We start from the raw sequence: 23,804 nt of genomic DNA, 5'->3' as shown, positions 1-23,804 counted from the left end.
AACGATTATTTTTTTTTTTTTTCTTATACTGTAAATATGTTCACGGTTATTTTTTCTAATGAAAGAGTGCATAATCCTATCTTTGTGATTCTAAAATAAGGAAACAACACACAGATAGCAATTAATGCTTATTTATTAAATATTTCAAACAACTGAACTGAACAGTAGATTTTACAATGAAATAAAAACGTCTTATAAAAAGTAATTTAAGTTTTAATGTAAAAAAAAAGTTTCCTAAAAATGTAGAAAATAAATAATAAATGTCCATCATAAGATTAACGGGAACCTGTGGTTAACTGTCTTTTCGGAGTTAAACTCCACAAGCGTGTCCTGCGGCTTGCTGGCCGTCTCACTCACTCACACACTCACACACTCACACACACACACTCACACACACACACACACACACACACACACACACACACACACACACACACACACACACACACACACACACACACACACACACACACACACACACACACACACACACACACACACACACAGCTCAGCAGGCAGAGGCGGGGTCTGTTCCGAGTATAATAAAGCCCCGTCTGTGTTGAGCAAAACATTACGTGAATTACTACGAGAATGGACGTGCATTTAATATAGGAAAAGTGCACAAGTATTAGCATCATTTGTTGTTGTTGTATGTGACGCTAAGGTCTAGTGACGATGCTATAAAGACCGTTGCCGTGCTTGCATCGCTCCCTTACCCCTCCTACCAGTCCCTATGGCCACTTGGCCAGTGGGAATACAAACGGGAAAAAAGATTTTGGGGGAGACTAGTTCTTAGAACTGCTTAGAAATGTACTTTTCCTCTAAAAAGTACAAGTACTATCCGATTGGAAAGCACCTATGGTCGCAGACTAGACGGGGCGGAGTCACGTGACTACACACGCGGCGGCCGTAATATGTTTTAAGGGGAAAGTACATTAACACACAGTGGGCGGCCGCGGAAATATTAATAGGATTAAAAGACCGAAATAACCGACTTGGTAAAATTACGTCGGTTATAGGCTCTGAATTTCGGTTACGATTATTTTTCGATTAATCATCCAGCCCTACGCTCAATCCTAAAACAACATACGAGTTAAAATGCCAATTAACATTAATTGCGTCTCCGAAAAAAACATGACTGATTTGAGAATGATGAATCCCCTTTGGGGAATAGCTCAGTCAGTGTTATTTTGGATATTTTTTTAGTTGCATGTTTTGCTCCTGTATATTTTCAAAGAGGGGAAAGAAACCCTGTCTTTGCATTTTATTTTATCACTGTCTGTTTTAATAAAAGTGCTTGTGACATGTCACATGTGACTTTGACTTACAACTAAACATTTGTAGAAAATATCGACATATATATTGTGTATCACCATTCAGCCTAAAAATACCAAGATATGATTTTTGGTCCAAGTCACCCAGCCCTAAGTTGACTACATTTATAGAGGAAGTAGTCCATTCGGATAGATATTTCCTACCTGACAGAATCAGCTACCATACTTGTAATTACATTTAAACTGTAGAGGAAGTAGTCCATTCTGATAGATATTTTCTACCTTACAGAATTAACAACCATACTTTAATTACATTCATAGAGTAAGTAGTCCATTCTGATCTACCTGACAGAATGAGATACCATAAGTTTAACTGCATTTATAGAGGAATTAGTCCATTCTGATAGATATTTTCTAACTGACATAATGAGCTACCCTACTTTTAACTACGTTTGTAGAGGAAGTAGTCCATTCTGATAGACATTTCTTACTTGACAGAATCAGCTACCCTACATTTAAGTGTAGCACATTTAACACTCAACTGCTACAGTAATGCATACTAACTAGAGCAGTGCCCGTTGAAAATGTGCCCGTTTGGAACAGGCGATTGCTTGGCCTGTGGTATTGCTGCTTGTAGAATTCTTCAAAACCAAATTGTATCCCAAAATTACTTACAGAAGAACCCCAAACCACTTAATATGCAACTCCACTGTATAGCTTACTACTGACTTACAGTGTAGGCTACGTCTACATTGTATAGGCCTACTGTATTTACCTGACAGAGAACGGGGCAGATTCAGAATGTAAACACAAAATATCACAATGAAAATGTGGAGTAATCAGATATTAACCTCATGGACTCACGGCAGTGGGCTACCCATCCAGCCCATTATGAGAGCTAACCAGCACATATCTGCGTTCATCAACCACCAGAACCGGACCGAGAGCGAGAGAGCGAGAGAGAGATATCCATACAGGTTTAGTGGCTTAACGGTGAAGTATGGATTTGAATTGCGGGGGCATTTTGGCGACGATAATGTTATTAATGTTGTAAGTTAGCAGTAGACTTAATTAACCCGACCCAGGGTGAGTCTGATGAAAACTGATGTGTCTGCCCGGTTCAACTCTGAGATTTTCTCGCATGGCACAGCGCTGTGAAGGAATAATCTCCGAGATTACGTTATGTTCTGACAGCTCACAGCAACTTAATACAATAGCGGGAAAAGAGTCCCCCCCCCTCTGTTGTAAAGCGTTCTGCATGTGGCGTCTGCGTGTGATGCGCAGGTTGCCTTCCCCCCAAACACGGACACACATATACAGATACGTCTCGCTGCCACTTGTCTGTAGCTGGCTGTGCTTTGCATGTGTGGGATTCTGAAAAGTCCTTAAATTCGGGAATTGTTGTTTGTTTATTCAAAGTCAAAGACAGTCCAAAGTAGTGCAACTTTGCACATTTTTGTGGGCCTGAGGTGTATGTCACATTTTAGCGGCCAAAGCTCCGCTGCTCTCTGTCTCTGGTCCTCAGTGTGAGAGGGCGAGTGGCTAGCGGCTAGAGCAGCAAAAGCCAATGTGTGCTTCTTTTACCTATATATTTAACGATATCTTTTGCATTTCTAATCCAAACAACGTCAAATTTGCACTTACTCGTGCCCGTAGCAAGACACCTGTCATGTTTGAAATCCATTGGACTAACAGACAGACAGACGTTCCTGCAATTTATAGATAGATGCAAGTAATAAACATAACCCCAATGATTCAATCATTCAAAGTTTTAAAGATCCATTAGAGCTGGATCCTAATTTAATAAGTCATTATAAACACACAGATCTAAATACAGAGTTATTAGCAGTTAACAGCATCACAACCATGAATTAGGCAAATTTTTCATTATATTTAAAATCAGAAAATATTGAGGTGTTTTTTGTTTTATAGTCTACAAACTAGTATTCAAGCCAAAGTGAATGAAACAAATGCAATAGGACTCTTTCAAGATGTGATTTTGTTTTTGTTTTTTCTCACTGCAAAAACAGGCACTTACCACATGATGAACTATGGTTTAGACACGGGGTCAAAGAATATATGGTTTAAATCTGATGGATGTCTTGCTGTTTTCTGTCAAGGTGAAAGAGACAAACAGCCTTTTTTTTTTTTTTTTTTAAAAGATTATTTTTTTGGGGCTTTTCCCTTTTATTGTACAGTGACAATGGATAGACATGAAAGGGGGAGAGAGATAGGGGATGACACGCACCAAAGGGCAGCAGGTCGGATTCAAACCCGCCTGCTGCAAAGGACTCAGCCTACATGGGGCGAACGCTCTTACTGGGTGAGCTAGAGGTCGCCCCACAAACAGCCTTTTTATTCAATGATGCTTCAGCCTGAGAGACCTTGAGATAATACATGTCTGTTGGAGAGAGATGCAGAAAGAGAGAGAAATAACAAGGTTAATTAAAGAGTTATAAGTACAAAAGAGACAGTGATTTGGTCTGTTTTAATATATCCATTCTCACTATGCAAATTTAACATAACATTTTGGAGCAAAATAGTTGCCTGCTTAATCTTCATGTTGCTACATGAACATCCTCATAATGATCCACAAATAACGTCTTATGAATGTTCTTGTAATGCATTATAGACATACCCTTCATACAAATTGTTAGCAGATTTTAAAAATAACACTTATTTCTGGGAACACCAAAATAAAATTGAATCCTAACCATCTCTTATCATAACATGTTGCCCATTACTGCGGCACGTCTACCTATATTGTAATTAATGATGCACCCCCCTTAATGCACTTAATGATGCCGCCCCCCCCCACCGATACACTGTGGGAGGACTGCCAGGAATGGACGGTCCTGAGGGAGTTATTAGTGGACAAATACGTTTTAATTAATCTAACATTTTTTATGTAACTGTGTTAACGGTTTTCAATGCGTCTGTTGATTTACGCTGCAGTAAAAATGGTAGACTAATACATAATGACGACACGTTTAATGTGCACATAAGCAAGAAGGTTTCTCTGGTTATTTTTGCAACAGTCTGGTGCTGGGTGCACACAATTTAACCAGCTGATCTGCTGTGTGTAATTGTGGCATGGCACTGCGCAACATCACTCTAATTAGAGACAGAGACGATGCAGATACTGCTGCTTTCAGATGGCTGTAGTGAGTGAAGAAAAGGCCGTCAGTAATAGGCTACCAACTGTGGCGGATTGTAGAGCTGGTGAGAATAACTCATTAATCGTTATTCTGCCTTGCTGGCATTGATGCCATGGTCAGAATACAACCTTTTGCTTGTAATCACATGTCGGAACATTTTTTGTTGCTTTTTTTATCCTCCATTTTCCACTGTTTTGGTCTTTCTTCAGCTTATTCAGCTATTCACCTCTCTAAAAATCTCCCAGTTCACTGCCAGTCAACTGTTAGATTGCTGCTGTTCAATAAATTAGATTTCGTCCTCATGGTCGAATCTCCTCCTACAGTAATTAAGTGCCTCAAACACACAAACACACATAACCTTAAGGCGGTCTGTACTGCTGGACATGGGTCTCCAGGGTCAATTATCGCAGTGTAATGGTTGTAATTGGCTAATTTTCAGCCCATTACCCTATTTTATGTCTCATGCAGCGGATTGTAATTTAGTGAAAGACTGATGGCCGTTCTGGCTCTGGGTGATAGATGATAGTCAGTGCTAGAAAAGGCGAGCTCCGTCATTAATAGGGTCTAGGAATGAGCTGTCATGTCACCAGGCCCACACACAGGGACAGAGTGGAGGGCGAGAGGCAGGAGGGACTGCCCTTGACGCAATGTGAAGGCTATGACTTTTATTTAGGTATACTGTATTTAGAGGCTAAATGTCCACATGAATGGATTTAAAAGTCTACATAAAGTCCAGAATTTCATAACTATACATTTCTCAGTGCCAACTTCCACCTCATGTCAATGTCATTTCTTACACCCATCCAAAAAGACCCTGCCTTGTGTCAAAATTTCCGTTAAGTGTCTTCTCTAGTTATATTTCTGCAGTATGTAGCTGCACTTCTTTATTTCCACTGTCCCTATTCCTTTGCTGTGTGTATTTTGCCCACATTTCTGCATACCAATCACAGTGCAGAGTTAGTTCACCTCTGAAGTGGTCCCTAAGGATCTGACAGCAAGTGAAGTAAGATTTTCGTGCGTATTCACCTGCCACTCTGCCTTCTTTTTAGCTATCTGGACAAAAAGGAAGAGTGCTCACTTTTCCAGAAGTGCCAGAACGTGTGAAAGGCAATTCCAAACGAGTGACAGAGTAATGGATGAGGGCAGCGAGGGCCATCAGTCAATTGCAGAACAGAACTAAGTCTGAGTTCAAGCTAACATATACTTACAGCCATTCTTCTGGCTCTGCACTAGCTGCAAATGACTCCAGGCAGACCACTGTAGCAGGAAATTACTTTTCACAATACAGATATATTGTATGAAGAAGATGTCCATCAAGTATTTTGAAAATGGTGTTACAGCGTCACTACCACGCTGAACTGGTTTGAGAAAGGTCGCTCAAAGCCGATTGTTGTCTATGACATCAGTGGTCTGACATTTTTAGAGAAATGTGGAAAAATGTGTGTCATCTAGTCCTAGTGGAAACAATAAATATAAAGTAAGTATAGGTCAAATGCCCTTTGAGTGCTTTGCTTCCAGTATGTCCAGTTAGAAATATCTAGAGAAAAAAGACAAAAGACAGGTTTTTAATCTAGTGTTACACCCCTGAGGATCTTTGTCTCTGCTAATTGTGAGAGAGTAAGTGAGAATAAAATATATGCAAAAGGAAAACTGTGAGGGGGGGGAAAAGTCCCTTATCTATGTCCCCCTAGCTCCAATGGCACAAACAGATGAAGACCGTCTAATACCAACCCCGTCCTGCCCTTCCAAGACCTTTTGTTGACCTTTTGGTGTCATTTAACTCTATCACAAGCGGGGCTTTCGCTACGAGGTAAGGATTTCATCAGCTCACAGGGCATGTGTGGGGGGGTATTATGCGGTCACATTATGTGGTTCATAAACGAGAAGAATTGCACTTCTAAAGACATGGTCAGTACCATTCTTTGATGGTTAAAGTCTGGCACATTATCCTCAAGGTTTCAATTTACTGTAACACATACAGCAATCTGAGGTTAAATACTTAAAAGATAGGAAGTTAATATCAATCAATCAAACTATTTATAGAGCACTTTAAAACAACCTAATTTGATCAAAGTGCTGTAAATAAGAATAAATAAAATACATGTACAGTAACTCACACAGGCATACAATACAAATAAAACAAATAAAGAGACTTTAAACATGAGGAAACAGCCATACAATATACATGCATGAAAACGGGTCAGGGGTGAAAAAGGTGAGAAGGATATTACCCCTCTAGGGGGGTCCGGGGGCATGCTCCCCCAGAAGAAAATTTTAAATATTCCATATTTTAGAGCATCAATCTGATGCAATTTGAGATGCATTTTTTGCCAACCTGGGGAGAGCTGGAGAAACTTAACTTCAGCCATGAGCAGGGCTTAAAGTAAAAAGTTAATTTGACTGGCAAAACAGTTAAAGTCCTTCTGACATTACACAATAATAAGTCATAATTTAAAAAAAAACCGTTTTGGATCAATTTTTACTTCTCCCAACCATATGTTAAATTAAGAGTCAATGTAGATTTACATATTGCAATAATATCATAATCCTTCAATGAATCATTGTGAAAACAAAACTTTGTTGTGAACGTTGTTACTTTGGCCAGGTCATCATCAAAAAAGCAAATTAGTACATTCATGATTTTGTCCATGTTGATATTAGCTGCTTTATTTACATTTATTAAAAACTTTAGCTTTAGCATTGTTTAGCTTTTCATATAGCTAGGCGTCTAAACTCTGGGACAAGGCCGTTATGTTTAAATACCTGCCATGCTAATTCCAAACAGACAGCTTTGTCAAGGCAGTTTGGGCTTCAGATAGCTTTTACACAGTGGCCATCATTAATGACAAATCATGTTCCGCTATGAACGTGCACACACATATTGTTTGTATCACCGTCGGTCAGTGAAGGCGCAGTGGTAGCGGTAGCTGTCGTTGCCGGTAACTTACTCGTATGACAGAGTGCACGGACCGAAGCTTTGTGACTAGCATCTAATGACTAGCAAGCACTTTCTTACCGCTGCTGTCGTACAGTATCTTCCTTGAACATGCGCTGCAGAAGCAAGCACCCGGCTCCCTCAATTTGAGGCAAAGTGCTAAACGGCTTCCCGTCTCCACCCTTTTCCTCTTGTCCTCTATTCATGCCCAGCGCCATTTGTTTTTAACTACTTTCTCAACTAAAGCTGTATCTACATGCTCCACACCGGCACTGCACTCTCGCATTTCGGCAAACACCCGCCCTGCTTTGCATCTGATTGGCTAGAACTCGTTTCATTGGTAGGTGGAAGTTCGATGATTGGTTAAATCCAGCACTCACGCTCCCTTCTGGCACGCGCACCTGTTCGCAGTTCACTGAATCCTACACCCCCCACCCCCCAAACATTTTCTCATCGAATCTACACGATTCACGTAGGTCACCTATTTTGGTTTCAAAACGGCAAATTTCGCCGAAAGGTGAGTGATTTTCATGTATGAATATAACAATCTAATCAATAAACTCAAAATGTTAACGTCAGGTGGTGTCAAAGGCCTGAGGAGAAGAGGTGGGTTTTAAGATAAGATATACAGCCCAGTGTCTGCACCTGTCCCAGATAGATTCTTATTCCAAGATCATGTTTGCTTTCACATGTATGTTTAATGACTTTTAATGTTCCTGCCCTGCCTTTTCAAATGATGTTGTCACAGTATACATAAGAGACAAAGTAAATGTGACAGCTTAATACCAGTACTAGGACTAACGTTCATTGGTATGCACACAGACTGGCTCTTCTTTTCCAGTTTCACACTGAGATTCATTATAGGAAATCCGTACACATGAATGAAGTTCTCTCTAAAAACAAACAAGACACCTTCACTTTTTCCCCAGCTGAAGTGCTGACAAATGATCAAACATGACAGCGACGCATGCATGACCTATTGCCTGCCGTTTGTTATGACAAACATAACTAGCATGCAGAGATCAATGAAAGATGACAGATTAGGTTATCTTAACCTCCACAGCTTATCCCAACTACACTGCTCATTAGCTCCTCAAGATGCTTTCTCTGAATGTACCTGATGCTGCAAGCCGTCTCACCCCTGCTGGCCCACCTGACTGATGGTTCAGTTCTGTCATTTTAATAAGCGTGCATTAGCATGCAAAAGGTCTCCTGGGGTTCTCAAATGCCACTTGTCAGATTTCATTGATGTTATGTTTGCTTGAGTTAATCATGCTATAGTTAAACATATATCGGAGATAATGTGAACATGTTTGTGTGCCCAATAGGCTTGGGTTTGTGCCGATAGCGATTTGATTATTATTATTTTGGCTATTTTAACTAACTTACTATTAGAACGATCAGAAGATTGTATTTAAAAAAATAATAACGTCTCTAGAATTTGCGCCCTGCTGTGCATTTAAAGATGTTTCTGGTGAAGCGGCAGGTCCGCCCGCTGAGCCCTGTTAATCAGCACAAGTGACAAGTGAATTTTAAATCCTTAAATTACAAACCAGTTTGCCGTCTCTTTTCCATTGATCTGACACCCCACATCTCCATATGCCTGCTCTCGCTCCATAAAAGTAGTGAATGTTAAGGATATGATTTGGATTGTGATATGGAAGATAAGATGAAAATGTTAAACGGAACATGACGCTGTGATATTGTCGCATCAAGCACAGACACGCTGACTTTTAAAAGGGAGCTCTTGTTTGAACAGAGGTAGTCTATATCTTAACACTGTCGACATGAAATGTAGTCACAGTGGTTTTGGGAAACAGAAATCATTTGATAGGTAGTTAGTCTAAGGAGCCATCATACTACAATGGTCTCACCCAAGGGACACTGTACACAAAAAACATATATATATATATATATATATATATACATTTGGATTATAATACTTCATTAGTTGACTGTGAAGAGGCAGACTGGAAACGGCTAGAGAGAGGGGGTATGACTAAAAGAAAGGTCCCCCCCGCATATCAAGGCACTCAACTTGTTTACCATAGCCTTATGGTCTCGATGAATCCAAGCAGCGATGAGGATTCTGCTGAGGAAGCTCATCCCTCTTAATAAAGCATAAATGAACATTAAATCTTAGTTCAATCAACGATATAAAATACCACATAAGGAGGATGTTGGGGTGGTGGAGAGTGGCATTAGTGTAACAGAAGAGTAAACAGTGATAGTGACGGGTTAGAATGTCTGCGCTATACTCCTGCTTGATCATGATTGGACGTTACTTGCCACACAGCTGATGCCGATTAGCCAATTCAATTGCAACTGCAGTGCTCTGCCTGAACTCATTCTGGAACATTCCTGAAACGTTGTACAAATATTTTTGTAAATTTGCATGCACCCATATAGTATAAGTAAATCAGAAAAAATTAATTTTTGATCATATTTCCTCTTATACCATCACTGCTTTGGCCTGTGTGTGTAAGTGCGTGCTTGTGTGTATGCATGCGCAGTGAAGCATGTGCCTGAGACAGAAAAAGTGTGTGTGTATGTATGCATATGAGTGTGTGTTTTCTATAAATCAGTGGGCCGTGTCCTTCTCTTCTCTGTGAGCTGCTGGGCTGACAGAGGTGGTAGTCAGAGACACTGTGACATTTACAGCTCAGAGGCTTATGGAGACTCCCTGCTGTACCTGGCAGGCTGTGATTAGCTCCGAACCAACCATGCCAGCCCCGCAGTCCAACGCTCGGGTGTCCAAAATGTAGAAAGAAAAGAATCACAATGATCCCAATGTCACTTAGGAGGTGTGATTCAGTTGGAAAGATAATGATAATGACAGATGATAATAGCTATGGAAAGGTTGACTAGGAGAGCAGATTGACTTCAGAGAATGTTCAAAGTGAGGGAATTTCATAAGCTATCATTGAAAATTACAAATGTTGCTGCAGGCAAGAAGCTAGACCTGATACAGACAAATTATTGGTTTTTATTTCTCATGAAATATTGTCTAAACGTGTTCTTTTACCCCCACTGCATGAAGACAGAAAGGCCTGTTTTTAAGCCAACATAGTGGCATGACTCTAGGGATGGTGATGTTGGCCTGACCAGTGACTGAAATATCCCAACAACTATTGCATTTAATTCATGACCTACTGACGTTTCCCCAAGTGCCACCAGCAGGTCAAATTTTTCACAAAGTTAGCAGGGAAATATCTCAACATCTAAGAAGTGGATCGGCTCAAAACCTTGTACGGACATGCATGGTCCCCAGAGAATGAAATGTCACCATTAGGTTAGTCTGGATCAATTTCCAGGATAAAGCCTGATGTCAAGCTTTGCCCACCTTACCTTTTGCTCTCTGTGTGTTGCCGTTCTCAAAATGCCTTTGCTTCCGGAAACAACAAACTTCAAGCTAGCAAGCTACACGATGAAAATGGCAAGTTTTAAAGAAAATTTGGATGGTGCAACAAGGCAGGCCCGCTTGGTTCTTTCTGTGAATGATTGTAAAGATTTACAAAGAATATGTTTTCATTCCCTCTCTAACTGGGACGTTTTGGCACCAATTGGTGGGATTGCTAACACAGTGAACTGACATGTGTTAGCATTCAGCTCAAAGCACCACTGTGCCTAAGTACAGCTTCACAGAGCCGGCAGCATGGCTGTAAAATCGTATTTTGGTTTAGATCAGTAGAATGAGATGTTCAAATTGGGAAAACAAAGTAAACAAAATAGATGAATGGTGTCCATTCACTGATCATACAATATTTGCATACTCCAATAATGGGTAATTTCTCATACTGACTGACTTTGCGCTAGCATAGGAAGAGATGTTTTATATCAAATTTGATACAGTAGTACACGTCCTTTCTCAGATGTATGACTACCAACCTTACAGAGTGTGCTTTTTCCTCCTTTACATCTGACTTTAGAGCAGTGTGACCCTGGCCAACAGCTTTCAACATGCCACCCTTTCTCTTTTGTGTGTGGATTTTTATATGCTGTGTGTGTGTGTGTGTGTGTGTGTGTGTGTGTGTGTGTGTGTGTATGTATATACACACACACACACACAGACACACACACAGACACACACACACACACACACATATATGCATGTGTGTTTGTGAGAAGTGAACTGTCAGCTATGGCAAACAGCGGGTGCCTAGGAACAGAGGAGAGGAGGAAGGTGAGAAAGAGGGTAGAAACAACAGTGGGTGAGGCGTGTCAGGGGTAAGGGAGGGCAAGGTTGAGCGGTGCATCTGAATGTTGATGTTAAGAGCGGAATAATTGCTTACCGCTGTGAAATCTGCTACAGAAGAAGTGAGAAGGAACATGGAGCGGAGAAGGTGAGAAAGAGGAGGGAAGGGAAAAAGGAGAGACCCAAGAGGTTGATGGTGATATTTAAACCTGCATTATTTATCTCAGACGCAGTACTTACTGTATCTCTCTACACCCTTCCTCCTTTATCTCCCCTGCAGCTTCTCCTCTCCTCTCGATCACTTTTCAACCCACTTCTTTGTATCTCTTTGCCCTCTTCTGTGCTACATGTCAGTGGTATCCCCCACAGTGCTAATTTTCTTTTCTTTTTTACGTTTTTGAGGAAGGGCTTCCCTATCGTCATACTCATACCCTGGCTCTGATTTTTCTTTTTAAATCCTTTTAAAATTTAAAAGTAAAAAATAGTGCTGCACAATATATTGGTTTTTTTTAATCGTCATCACAGGCTGTGACTGGCGCAATAAACACACCGCGAAAGGCTGGGACATATCGCGAAAGACACTCTTTCTTTATCAGTAGAAAACTGCACTTTAAAAAGTAACTGTCATTCTGTTTTTTAGTGGTGCCTTTTATATTCAATTCCATGTTCAATTTGTTCAACACAGAATACTAGGAGCAGCAGAAATGCAGAACTGAGCACACTTTAATATCTGTTTATTTGTCGTAAGTGATATTCAACAACATTATCGCATATTTTCCTCATATCGTGCAGCCCTAGTGAAAAACTAGGCTTGCTTTGTGGTCCAACGTTTGATGTACTCTGCCAGACCCCCCACACACCATTCGCACAATTTCCCGCTTAACTTGATAAACAACGTCCTGTCTGCATTTACCTTTTTCTGTTTACATATTTTCACTGGAGAAATAAGTGGTTCAGCACCTAGCTGAAGGCGTGTTCTTTTGCAGTCTGTCATGACACTCAAATCCATGAACTTTTACTCACAAATAGCCTTTCCTAAACTATTTATTGCTGTGTCTGACTTCAGCGGTTAACACTCCACTCCTTCGTCTCGGTTTTGAACTCTTCAGCCAAAAGGCTTCTCAGAGCTCTCCTCTTCAGCATTTAAATCACACAACTACATCGTCACACACTTCAATTAACAGGCAACGCTGACAGCCACAGTTCATCAGATGAATTCTAATCCCACAACTTCAGAGGCTGCAATTAACACTAATTGCACAGCAGACCACCAAATCCCCCAGCAGAATGAAAGTGTATTGTCTGCGATATTGAATTCTCTACATTCCTATATTGTGTTGTTCAAGGTATCAACGGTCCTGGGTGAATAGATAACCTGAAGAGAGAGTGTGAGTGTGTGTGCCTGTGTGTGTCTTCCTTCTGACTGTGTGAGCTGTTGATTTGTCACCCTGAGGTCAAGTGGAAAGTGCGACAATCTCCCAAATGCAATTAGGAAGTGGCCAGCTATCTGAAGGACCCCAGCGAGACTGTGATGAATTGCTCCTGTGTGTCTCTCTTTAACTGACTGTGAGTCTGCTGTGACTGCACCGGTCAACAAATGCAATGTAACTGTGCACACAGAAACGCACCGCATTGTGTGAACACTAGCCTGTTTATTGCATTTAAGACTGCCGAACAGACCCTCAAGAAATTGATAGAGATGGTTATTTCTTTACAGTCAGGCTTAATTTTTCTGGAAGGGGAAATAGATGCTGGTGTTTGACAAAATTCAGTCATTAGACAACATTTCAGGAGGTATTACCCGTTCTACCTCGATTCTGAGGAGATCTGTAAATGTTTTGAATGTTGCCTATAGGCCATCTTTGATTTATTTTTGTGTGCACACTTGGGTGTCTGTGTAAAGAGGTGCTTTCATTCAATACTGTATGTATGTGTTGGTATTTAAAGAGTGGGAGGCTGCACATGCTAAACTTTAAACAGATCATGTCATGTACTGTAGTCATGTAGGGAATTGTTTTTTTCCCCTCAATACTGACCTCTAATTGTTATGGCATGACTTTTTATTCAATTACCTTTACTTCTTGCAGTGTGTGTCTCTTTTTCTAAAGATCCTTGGGTGTAAGTAGTGGAGTCAAGCTTTGAGTGTAGATTTAAAAAGCCATATGTCAGGAAGTGACAAATCTACAAAGGTGCCACTGACATGACAACTTATCCTCCAGTTAACTGCCTGGCGCTTAGTGTCCTCACCAAAAACCTTGAGACAGTACAGAGAAAATCCCATTAAGCCAACAGGAGAAAGGCTTAGTGGAAGGACAGGAACCCTTTGTTTTCATCCTCCTCTTCCACCCTCACTCATACAAAACTAGAACTGCAAAAGTAGAGGGGTATTGTTCTGATATTCAGTCAGTGTGATTGATTTTTACATTTTGAATCACTGCAAGGTTAAGAACAAATGTATCATAAAGTAGATGTACTTTCCATTATGCCCATTATATATAGATACACTTGCTTACAATGTCTAACCTGGATACAAAAATGTGACTCATAATATTAGTTTTGATATTATATATATTTTTTTAATTATTACCATTCAAAACCAAAATCACATATTACACTTGTATAAAATTACGCCTGCATAAAATCTAACACATAAATAACTATACAAGCGAAGCACACCCTATTGCCGAAAGAACAAAGTAACATTTGTTTTTCTCTCAAAGATTAGCATTATGGGGTGCCTGGGTAGCTCACCTGGTAGAGCATGCGCCCATATAAAGAGGCTTAGTCCTTGACGCAGCAGCTGTGGGTTCAATTCTGACCTGCAGCCCTTTGCTGCATGTCATTTCTCCTCTCTCTCCCCTTTCAAGTCTAATCTGTCCTGTTGGAAATAAAGGCCTAAAATGCCAAAAAAAATAATCTTAAAGGGGCGCTATGCAGTTTTGGCCGTTTCTTCGCTGTTTTCTCGCTTTTTGCTCACAGGTTTCTCTATAGAGCTCCCCCTACAGCTTCGGAATAGATATTTGGCATCTCCTATGTTTACTTGTGTCTGACTCCTCGCTCGGACAGTCTGCCGTTTCCTCTGTCTCTGTTCCTCCGACAATGCTTTCCCAGCTTTCTGCTTCTTTTTTGCCGGCTCAGCCATGACGATAGTGTGAAAAACTCCATCGCTACCTTGTTAGCCGGTTCCTGAATGGGCGTATGTGTGCAGTGCTGTGAAGCAATTCGTTACATCGCGAGACCTGATATCACACGATACTTCCTGAAAGTTGCAAGGGTGGTTTTTCCGCTCACAGGCGCTATGGGGAAGCGAGAGGACCACCATTTAACTCAAAAAAAGTCATATAACCATTCCAATGACTCCGAAGCTGTTCAGTTAAGGTAAATTAAGCTAAAAAAACTGCATAGTTCCCCTTTAAAAAAAAAAAAAAAAAAAAAAAGATTAAAGAAGATTAGCATTATGTTGTAGTTATGGACATTTTTCTATAAAGTACTCGGATTACAGTTTTATGAACACACATTACAATTCATTACTTGATGAAATTATTTTTTGCATACAGTCTGGAGACTAACACACAAATAATTGATTTAACTATATACTTAGACAAATTCAGTCAGGCTGGAAGAACTTTTGAAGCTTTTAGGAAGTTGGTTCCCCAGTTTAAACTTTTTCTTCCGAGAAGTCAGCATAACCCTTACTTGCTCAGTCATACACAGCCATGTGCTCCATTAGCCACTCGGGTATTTAGAGCAAGATGCTTCTTCATGGTGGAAATCTCTTATGTCTACAATCAAATGCACAACAGATTGAACCTGAAAAACAAAAAAAACTCACCAGGTGCCATTTTAGACTGCACATTTTTAAATATATTTTTTAATGTATTAAAAAAAAAAGAAGAAGACTTGGTGGGGGTCTTGTACAGGTAGAGCTGTACTTTTTTTTAAAACTTTTAGCATGAAGGAACACAGAGCAAAGCAAAAGATGAGTCAATCTCAATCTCATTAAAACCTCAGACACTGTAATGAAGCCCTTTACCCTCGAAATAACTTGTATCCATAGTGTGTATTCCTGGAGCTCAATGTGCATGACAGTATGTGTTTGCTTGGAACTTTGTGTGTGTGTAGTCAGGGTATATCTGTGGGTCAGTAGTGGGATGAAGTGTAATCCAGTGATTAATTAAACGAGAGGAACAGGGGTGAGGAGTGTGAGCTCAGCACTGAAGGCAGTAGAGTGAAGGAATCAGGGCTTAAAACCGCCTGATACTCTGTCTGCTTAGAAACTCACTTTAATCAAGGTCTTACAGCTACACACACACACACACACACACACACACACACACACACACACACACACACACACACACACACACACCCCAGATGGAGTCACACCAGTATTTGATTAAGAAGAGGAATTAACATGATTGAATTTCCTCTTTCTCAGTTGAGTCTTGACTGAGAAGGAGGGTTCACTAGAGGCTTTCAGTGTTTCGGAAGTCACTTCCTAAATGTTGCTGTGCAGGTCACAATCAGGATGCGAGGTGATACATCACGTTGTTAACTGCAAAAAAATCTAAAGAAGACAGATGTTTCCTTTTATAGGGCACTAATTGGTGAAATATTAGCTTGTCACTCCAGATAGAAATTCAAGGCTTCATTCCTCGCCCCAATTTGTTTCCACTCATGTTGCCCGTGGTTCACATTATTGGACAGCATGACACATTTTCATTTTCATGCTGACGATACACAATTGTACCTCTCCTTTAGCCCAAAGGACTTTAAGCAGCCTGTCTATTTAACATAATAGTCTTCTTGGCATCAGGGGGGGAATCGCCCAAAACCTCCAGCGAAGAATGAAAACAGCAATTTGAAACACAGGTCCTGACCCCAGTTTGTCTTTTTATACTGTATACTGAATTCGGCATGCACTTTAATGAGCATGTTGGTGTCGTTATAGTTAGTAGTTATAGTGTGGACTTTTATTTGCATGGTGTTGCTAGGATCAGCCCTGTCATTTCAAAACAATTATTCAGGCATTCTTTGTCACACCCTGTTGAGATTACTATAGGCCTAATGGTTTACCTGCAGGTTATTCATCTCCACAGTATGGCATCCACATCATGACCGATGTGCTGCTGCCAGACTCCTATCTTAAATTACATTCTTTGCCATTTGTACACTAGTTCACATTACATTTTGGTACTGATTATGAAATGACTGATAAGGTTTGCACGACAGAGCTCCAACATGTTGCCAGTCTGAAAATTGTGAGAGAAATGCCAAGTGCCTTTTTTTTTTTTTTACTTAATCAATACAAACACAAAAGTGAGAGAGTAATCACAACAACCAAGTAATACAAATTAAAGTATACCAAGAGGCACCTCAAAATATCTATAAAAATGGGCTTCAGGAACATATGTAAAGCTGATTCAGCCAGTTGGACTTTTATTAAATCCTTATTCTAAATGTTTGTCATAGAACATTTTCTACCTTTTAAAAAACGGCCATGTATATTAAAAACAAAGTAAGTAATTGATAAATACAAAAAAAAATTAAATGCTCTGTCAACTACTGTGCTTACAGAAGGAATGTGCAAATTAGTTTTTCTGCTCCTTGTGACAACGTGTTAGTTTCTAGAGCATCGTTTTCTCATTAACTGAAGTCGCCTTGTCCGTTTCCATTATATTGGCAATTTACCATCCCGTGAAATACATGTTTCCTGACAGCTTGACATCTTCTGTCGATGCAGTTTATGCCGCTCAAGCTTTCTGTGGCGTACCATCTTATTTTAGATGAATGTTATTATGGAACCATTTTTTGCTGACTCTTCCACTTCGCTCTCAATCTGCCATGGCAACAGGCCAACTCCCCAAAACAAGGACCTATGATATTTACTTTGAAAACGGAACCCTTTTCCCTCATGACGTATAGGCCAAGAGATTAGACTTCACTTCATCCATACACCACAACGGAGTGAAGTTATAGTGTTCCCTCTGGTTGGGGCTGGTGAGAAGCAAAAAGTGTCAGGAAGTGTGTATGTGTGTGCGTAAAGTTCACATTTGCTGACGCAGTAGGACTAAGTCTGAAATCTCTGTCATCACCATTTACATATTCATTGGCACATGACATTCCTCCTCCTCCTCCTCCTCATCTCGCTCTCTCCCTCCTCTTCTGTTGCTCACTCTATCTTTTGTCCACTCCATGACTCGGTTACATTCTCCTGCAAAAATGTAATCCAGAAAAAATGAAATTGCCACAACAGATGGAGCGGGAAATGGATTTGCATCCAACCCCAAACTGTTAAGTGGAAGTACCTTTTCCTGCTCCCCACCACTAAGTCAAGGTTTATGTATAAACGCTGCAGCAGTAAATTATAATCACAGGTATTTTCAAACCAGATTCCTCTCCCTTTGGTCCCATCTAAGGCCATATTTTCTCAGTTTGTACAGTATGTGCAGGCAGGATTTAGGCTGTGCTTATCGCTTTTCTCTCATACCAGCTGCTGTGTTTAATGTTATTTTTCTATGCATACACATCACGTACCACAGCAGTATTGGGGACCTTTTATTCTCGATAACACCTCAAAGGGGCCAATACCAGGGCCAGGCAACTTGAAAATTGGTTGGGGATCAAACCTTGAAGCCCACTGTGCTTGGCAGCATCATCATTTCACCACGAGGGGGTGTGAAAAGTTGAATCGGGTTAAAAGGAAGCCAGAGAGAAAAAATAAGACTGTTCACATGACAGTGGGATATGAAGACGAGGGGGGGGGGGGGGTGAAGTGGAACAAAGCCAGTGGCGAAAGGGAACTTTGTCTTTGTCAGTGGGGTGTGAGCCTGCAAGCAGAATTCCCAGAGCTAGGAAGCTTCTTTTTTTTGCCGCGGTGTCCCACTATGTTCTGAGAGATATGAGCCAGCACAGGGTCAGAGCACTGCAGCTTTTTGTTCCCTGTGCAAGGAGATTTCCCAAATCCCTGAAACGAACGCTTGTGCTGAGGATAAACTCCACAGATGATTCAAGACTCGCAACAAGATCTACACACAGAAACACACCGTGGGCAAACAAAATGCACTCCGTGCGTATGGTGGTGCTCTCTGCGGACACAACAAATTTCATCTTTTGTTGAGCTGGCACAGTTTGACACATATCAGAAATTAGTTTTCTCTTCACTAAACCCCAGGAGCTGTATGCTGCGTTTTTGTGAGCAGTTCATGCTGACAAAGATCTTTGTGTCCAGAAATGGGACTGAAATTGAAAGAAAATGTCAGCAGTGTGTATTGTTAGTTTTTTTACTTCATTACCCATGGTTTGATTCTGCCTCAATTATCTGGAAGCAAGTGCTGGTTTTCAGAAAATCACAGGGAGAAATAAAGGTAGAATCAAACAAAGCTAAATGAAAAAAGCTATTTGCAGCAATGTTGTGAAAGAAAAAAGTGAATGAAAGAAATCCGTTTACTGGAAATGTTTCCCATTCCCATGTTTTTGTTAAAGCAGTGTCAATCTGAAACTACAGTAAGTAAGGACTTTGTCCCTTACTCTTAGTCTTGATAAGGCTCTGACACAATTCAATTACATTACATTTTATTTATAGTATCAAATCATAACAAGAGTTATCTCAAGACACTTTATAGATGGAGTAGGTCTAGACCACACTCTATAATTTACAAAGACCCAACAATTCCAGTAATTCCCCCAAGAGCAAGCATTTAGTGGAAAGTGGTGAGGAAAAACTCCCTTTTAGGGAGAAACCTCGGGTGGTGAGGAAAACTTCCTTTAAGGGAGAAACCTCGGACAGACCCAGGCTATTGGTAGGCGGTGTCTGACGGTGCCGGTTGGGGGTGTGATGAACAGTGGCAATAATTGTCACAATAAAGATAATGGAACAGTGACTAGAAATAGTAGTTGTAGTAGTTCATGGCATAGCAGGACACTCAAGTCTGTTCGGTGTGTTCCGTGCCGTCGTCAGTCGGAGGAGGAGCCGTCGGTGTTCATTTGGGCCGATTTTACATGTTGAAACGGCCAGTGGGCAGTCAGACACAATGACCAATTACTGGAAATGATGAGCAGGATGAGCCTGACGAACGCCTCTCAAAATCTGACATAATCTTTTAAACTGACCTTTGTTGATCTGAAATGAAGACAGATTCAGCAACTGTATGGCCTATTTCTCGTATTCCGAACGAGCCGCCATTATGGTCGGGGAGAAGCCAGACCCACGTGACGCGTTCATCCAATCAGCTGCCGGTTTTCATTTTTTTGGGCGACAATACAGATTAGCGCCGCCTGCTGTTATGGAGACACAGAACCTACGCTCAAGTTGGCGTCGCTTCAGTGTGTTCCGAGACACTTTTTGGACCGACGGGAGCCGAATGATCAGTCCGACTGCCTTTTCTGCCGACGGTCGGCCGTCGGGTTGGGGCGTCAGAGCCTTTAAGCACCCAGAACCCTCATGTCTGTCCATTGATGAGCCACATGCTGAGCAACATTTGCAGCCTCTGTTGGGGAGTTGACATGTTAAAGTCTGTTATGTTTCTTCTTTAGAACTCACATGGTTAATTTCCCTTTTTCTCTGGGATAAACATTCAGGATATTCAAGACGTCCGACTGATACACAAAGTACTTTCATCCTCAAAATTGTAAATAAATAAGTGAAACTTTAAATTGCGGGCACTTTTAATTATGATTTGATGTTTATCTCTTACCCTCTCTCTGACTGTCTTCACACTGTTTTTTGTTTGTTTTTCTCAGTTTTAGTGCTGCCTTCATTTTGGCACAAAAGGAGAATAAACAAGTTTTGGTGACACATTCACAAAACATTACATCATTAATGCATCTTTCCTTTGTCTTTTTAGGGGAGATTTGTGCCTTTAAGATCTATGGTCAAGATGCTCCATTCGAGGCAGTGGTGTTGAATCGCACATCAGGAGAGGGAGTCCTGCGGGCCAGTAGCCCAGTGGACTGTGAGAGCCAGAAAGAGTATACCTTCATTATCCAGGCCTACGACTGTGGGGCCGGGCCCAGCGGGGCCGACTGGAAGAAATCCCACAAGTGAGTCAACCAGTGTCTGTTAATGTGCTGTGTGGGTGTATTTAGTTTAGCCGTCAATAAGACAGATCTAGTCAAACATGTTTTTGTTTTGTGTTTTTCTGCCTAAACAATGGCTGATGTGAAATGAAAAACAATTAAGATTGTTTAATGTCATTCCCAAATGTCACATTTTTTCGCGTTCTGTCCTGGTTTACTGGGAGTGACAGACATAGCACATCAGTAGTCATGTTTCCATCAACGTAAGTATTGCATTAGAAAATGTTGATGGAAACGGCAAAATTCGGGAAAAAAAAAAAGTTTTTACGGTCGCTTGAGGTGGTTTTTGCCTTTTTTTTCTAAAAACAGTTAATGCGCAAAATGGGAGATGGAAACAGCTTTGCCGAATAAGTTGTGACGTAGCGAACATGCAACTCACATGTAACTCACATGACTATAGTCCCGGTATCCATCGGATGGGGGAAGCATCGGGATTTGGGTCCCATCCAGTGCGCCGTACACTTGTGGCACAAAGTGCGTAGTGGAGTTGCCGTGCGCTTTAGCCTGTGCCTCAGCCACGTCGGGTAAATTGACGAATTGGTTCAACATAACTGAATCGTATGGCCCTGTATACACAGCAGTGAACGGCTCGTCTCGCTGACACCAAATATCTCTGCCACAACCCTGTATTCTGCAAAGGTGGCCAACTTGTACAACGCTGCCTCTCTTCATTTAGCCAAAGAGCTTAGCATCTAAACTCTTTGATTTAGCAAGCTGGTTTGCAATCTTCAACCATGCCTAACGTCAACTTGTGAAGTAACTACGCTTTGTGTAGTCTAGTTATTTGCTCTATACCAGTTGATGGAAGCGCTTCTAATTCGCATTTTCTTTTTTTTTGTTTTTTGCGACATTTTAAAAGTTTGCTTAAAATTCGCTTGGAAACATTAGATGGAAACATGACTTATGTTACAGTGTAACACAATTTCATACACTTGACGTGCAACAAAGTCTTCCTGTCTGAAGCTTAAAATGTTCAATTTATCCAGATGATGTTCTTTTAAATGTTATAACTTTGTATTTTTTTGTACGCAAAAGCTTTACACATTGTGTGGCTTTACCAACACTTGACTATCTGACATGTTTGTATCTCTGACATGTTTTCTTATGCTGCCTTAAAGCTCAAATATGAAAATTCTCAATGTCAGACCCTGTATTAAAGCTGTCAAATACTGGTAATTAGGGCCCGAGCGCCGACAGCGGCGAAGGCCCTATTGAAACTGAAGGAATTATTATTTTCCCGGCAAATGAATTGGCTTTTTGAGGGGCTTAACATATTCAAAAACTTACCAAATTTGGCAGTCGCATCAAGTCTGGTGAAAATTTACGTATTTTAAGGGTTTCGGGAATATGCGCGCAAAAATGGCTCGCTAGCGCCCCCTACAATGTTAAAAAAATTTAGCCCCTGCAGTGCGTTTAACGTAGACTCACGAAACTTGGTACACATATGTATCATGTCAAGATGTACAAAAAACGTCATTGAAGCCATACCCTAAGCCCAACAGGAAGTCTGCCATTTTGATTTCAAAGTTCGAAATTAGTGCGATTTTGGCCATTTCCACATGTCGTACTTTAACGAACTCCTCCTAGAGATTTCATCCGATCAACTTCAAATTCGGTCTGTTCCATCTTAAGACATTAAAGATGAAAAGTTGTTAAAAGAAAAACTTTTCGTCATAGGGCATGGCCGTGGCGGGGCGGCCATTTTGTGCGTTTCGCCGCCGAAACAGGAAGTGGGTGTAACTCGAGTGTACATTGTCCGATTGGCTCGAAACTTTTCAGGATTCATAAGAGTCCAACCCTGAGGACAAATAAAGGCCGATATTTACTTAAAGTCATAGTGCCCCCTAGTGGCAACAGGAAGTAGGCCTAAAAGTCAAGGTGCTATACTTTAACGAACTCCTCCTAGAGATTTCATCCGATGTACTTCAAACTTGGTCTCTATCATCCCAACACCTTAAAGATGAAAAGGTATTAAAAGAAAAACTTTTCGTCTGACGGTGTGGGCGTGGCGTGGCGGCCATTTTGAGTGTTGAGCGATGAACAAATAAATTGTTGTAACTTGAGTGTACGTTGTCGTATCTGCCCGAAAATTCTCAAGATTGACAAGGGTCCAGGCCTGAGGACACCTACAGGCCATATTTGACTTTTGGTCATAGCGCCCCCCGCTGGCAACAGGAAATGCGCCTTATATGACAAACATCATCCGATTTACATGAAACTTAGAATGTGTGGTCTACATGTGATAATGAGCCGGCCCCTATAATATAACCACGCCCACGTACTCAGGCCACGGCCCCTTTCATAACATTTGTACCGTTTAAGGTAGAGTCTTGTGTGAGGTGTCATTGAACTCAGCAGAGAGTTCCTTCTTCATTGGTGATCGTTTGGCCCGCCCCCTATGCTTAAGCCACGCCCCCTTTCATAACATTTGAACCGTTTAAGGTAGGGTCTTGTGAGGTGTCATTGAACTCAGCAGAGAGTTCCTTCTTCATTGGTGATGTTTGGCCCGCCCCCTATGCTTAAGCCACACCCCCTTTCATAACATTTGAACGATTTAAGGTTGACCATTGTGTGAGGTATCAATGAAATCAGCAGAGAGTTCCTTCTTCATTGGTGATGGTTTGGCCTGCCCCCTATGCTTAAGCCACGCCCCCTTTCATAACATTTGAACGATTTAAGGTTGACCATTGTGTGAGGTATCAGTGAACTCAGCAGAGAGTTCCTTCTTCATTGGTGATGTTTTGCCCCGCCCCCTATGCTTAAGCTACGCCCCCTTTCATAACATTTGAACCGATTAAGGTAGACCCTTGTGTGAGGTATCATTGAACTCAGCAGAGACTTCCTTTTTAATTGGTGATAGGTTGACCCGGCCCCTATAATGTAGCCACGCCCCTTTTTATAACTGGTGACCCATTTAAGGAAGAGTCTTGTGTGAGGTGTCATTGAACTCAGCAGAGAGTTGCTTCTTCATTGGTGATGGTTTGGCCCGCCCCCTATGCTTAAGCCACACCCCCTTTCATAACATTTGAACGATTTAAGGTTGACCATTGTGTGAGGTATCAATGAAATCAGCAGAGAGTTCCTTCTTCATTGGTGATGTTTTGCCCCGCCCCCTATGCTTAAGCTACGCCCCCTTTCATAACATTTGAACCGATTAAGGTAGA

General features: G+C 41.1%; 1 protein-coding gene across 2 annotated transcripts in view; it reads left to right on the top strand.

Moving 5' to 3' along the window:
* The window catches only part of clstn2 (calsyntenin 2), a 181,376-nt gene that overhangs the window by 90,888 nt on the left and 66,684 nt on the right, over positions 1 to 23,804 (top strand). For both annotated transcript variants that reach the window (XR_004101820.2, XM_031281046.2), the window contains exon 3: positions 20,409 to 20,604. Coding sequence is in view for 1 of the 2 variants with exons in the window: in XM_031281046.2 (XP_031136906.1) it covers positions 20,409 to 20,604 (196 nt within the window). In the remaining variant the exon portion in view is untranslated. The remainder of the gene's footprint in view (positions 1 to 20,408; positions 20,605 to 23,804) is intronic.

The sequence above is a fragment of the Sander lucioperca genome, chromosome 9, assembly GCF_008315115.2.
Source record: "Sander lucioperca isolate FBNREF2018 chromosome 9, SLUC_FBN_1.2, whole genome shotgun sequence".
NCBI lineage: Eukaryota > Metazoa > Chordata > Actinopteri > Perciformes > Percidae > Sander > Sander lucioperca.
Note: the sequence above shows the minus strand (reverse complement) of the source record. Positions and strands in the feature narration are given on the sequence as shown.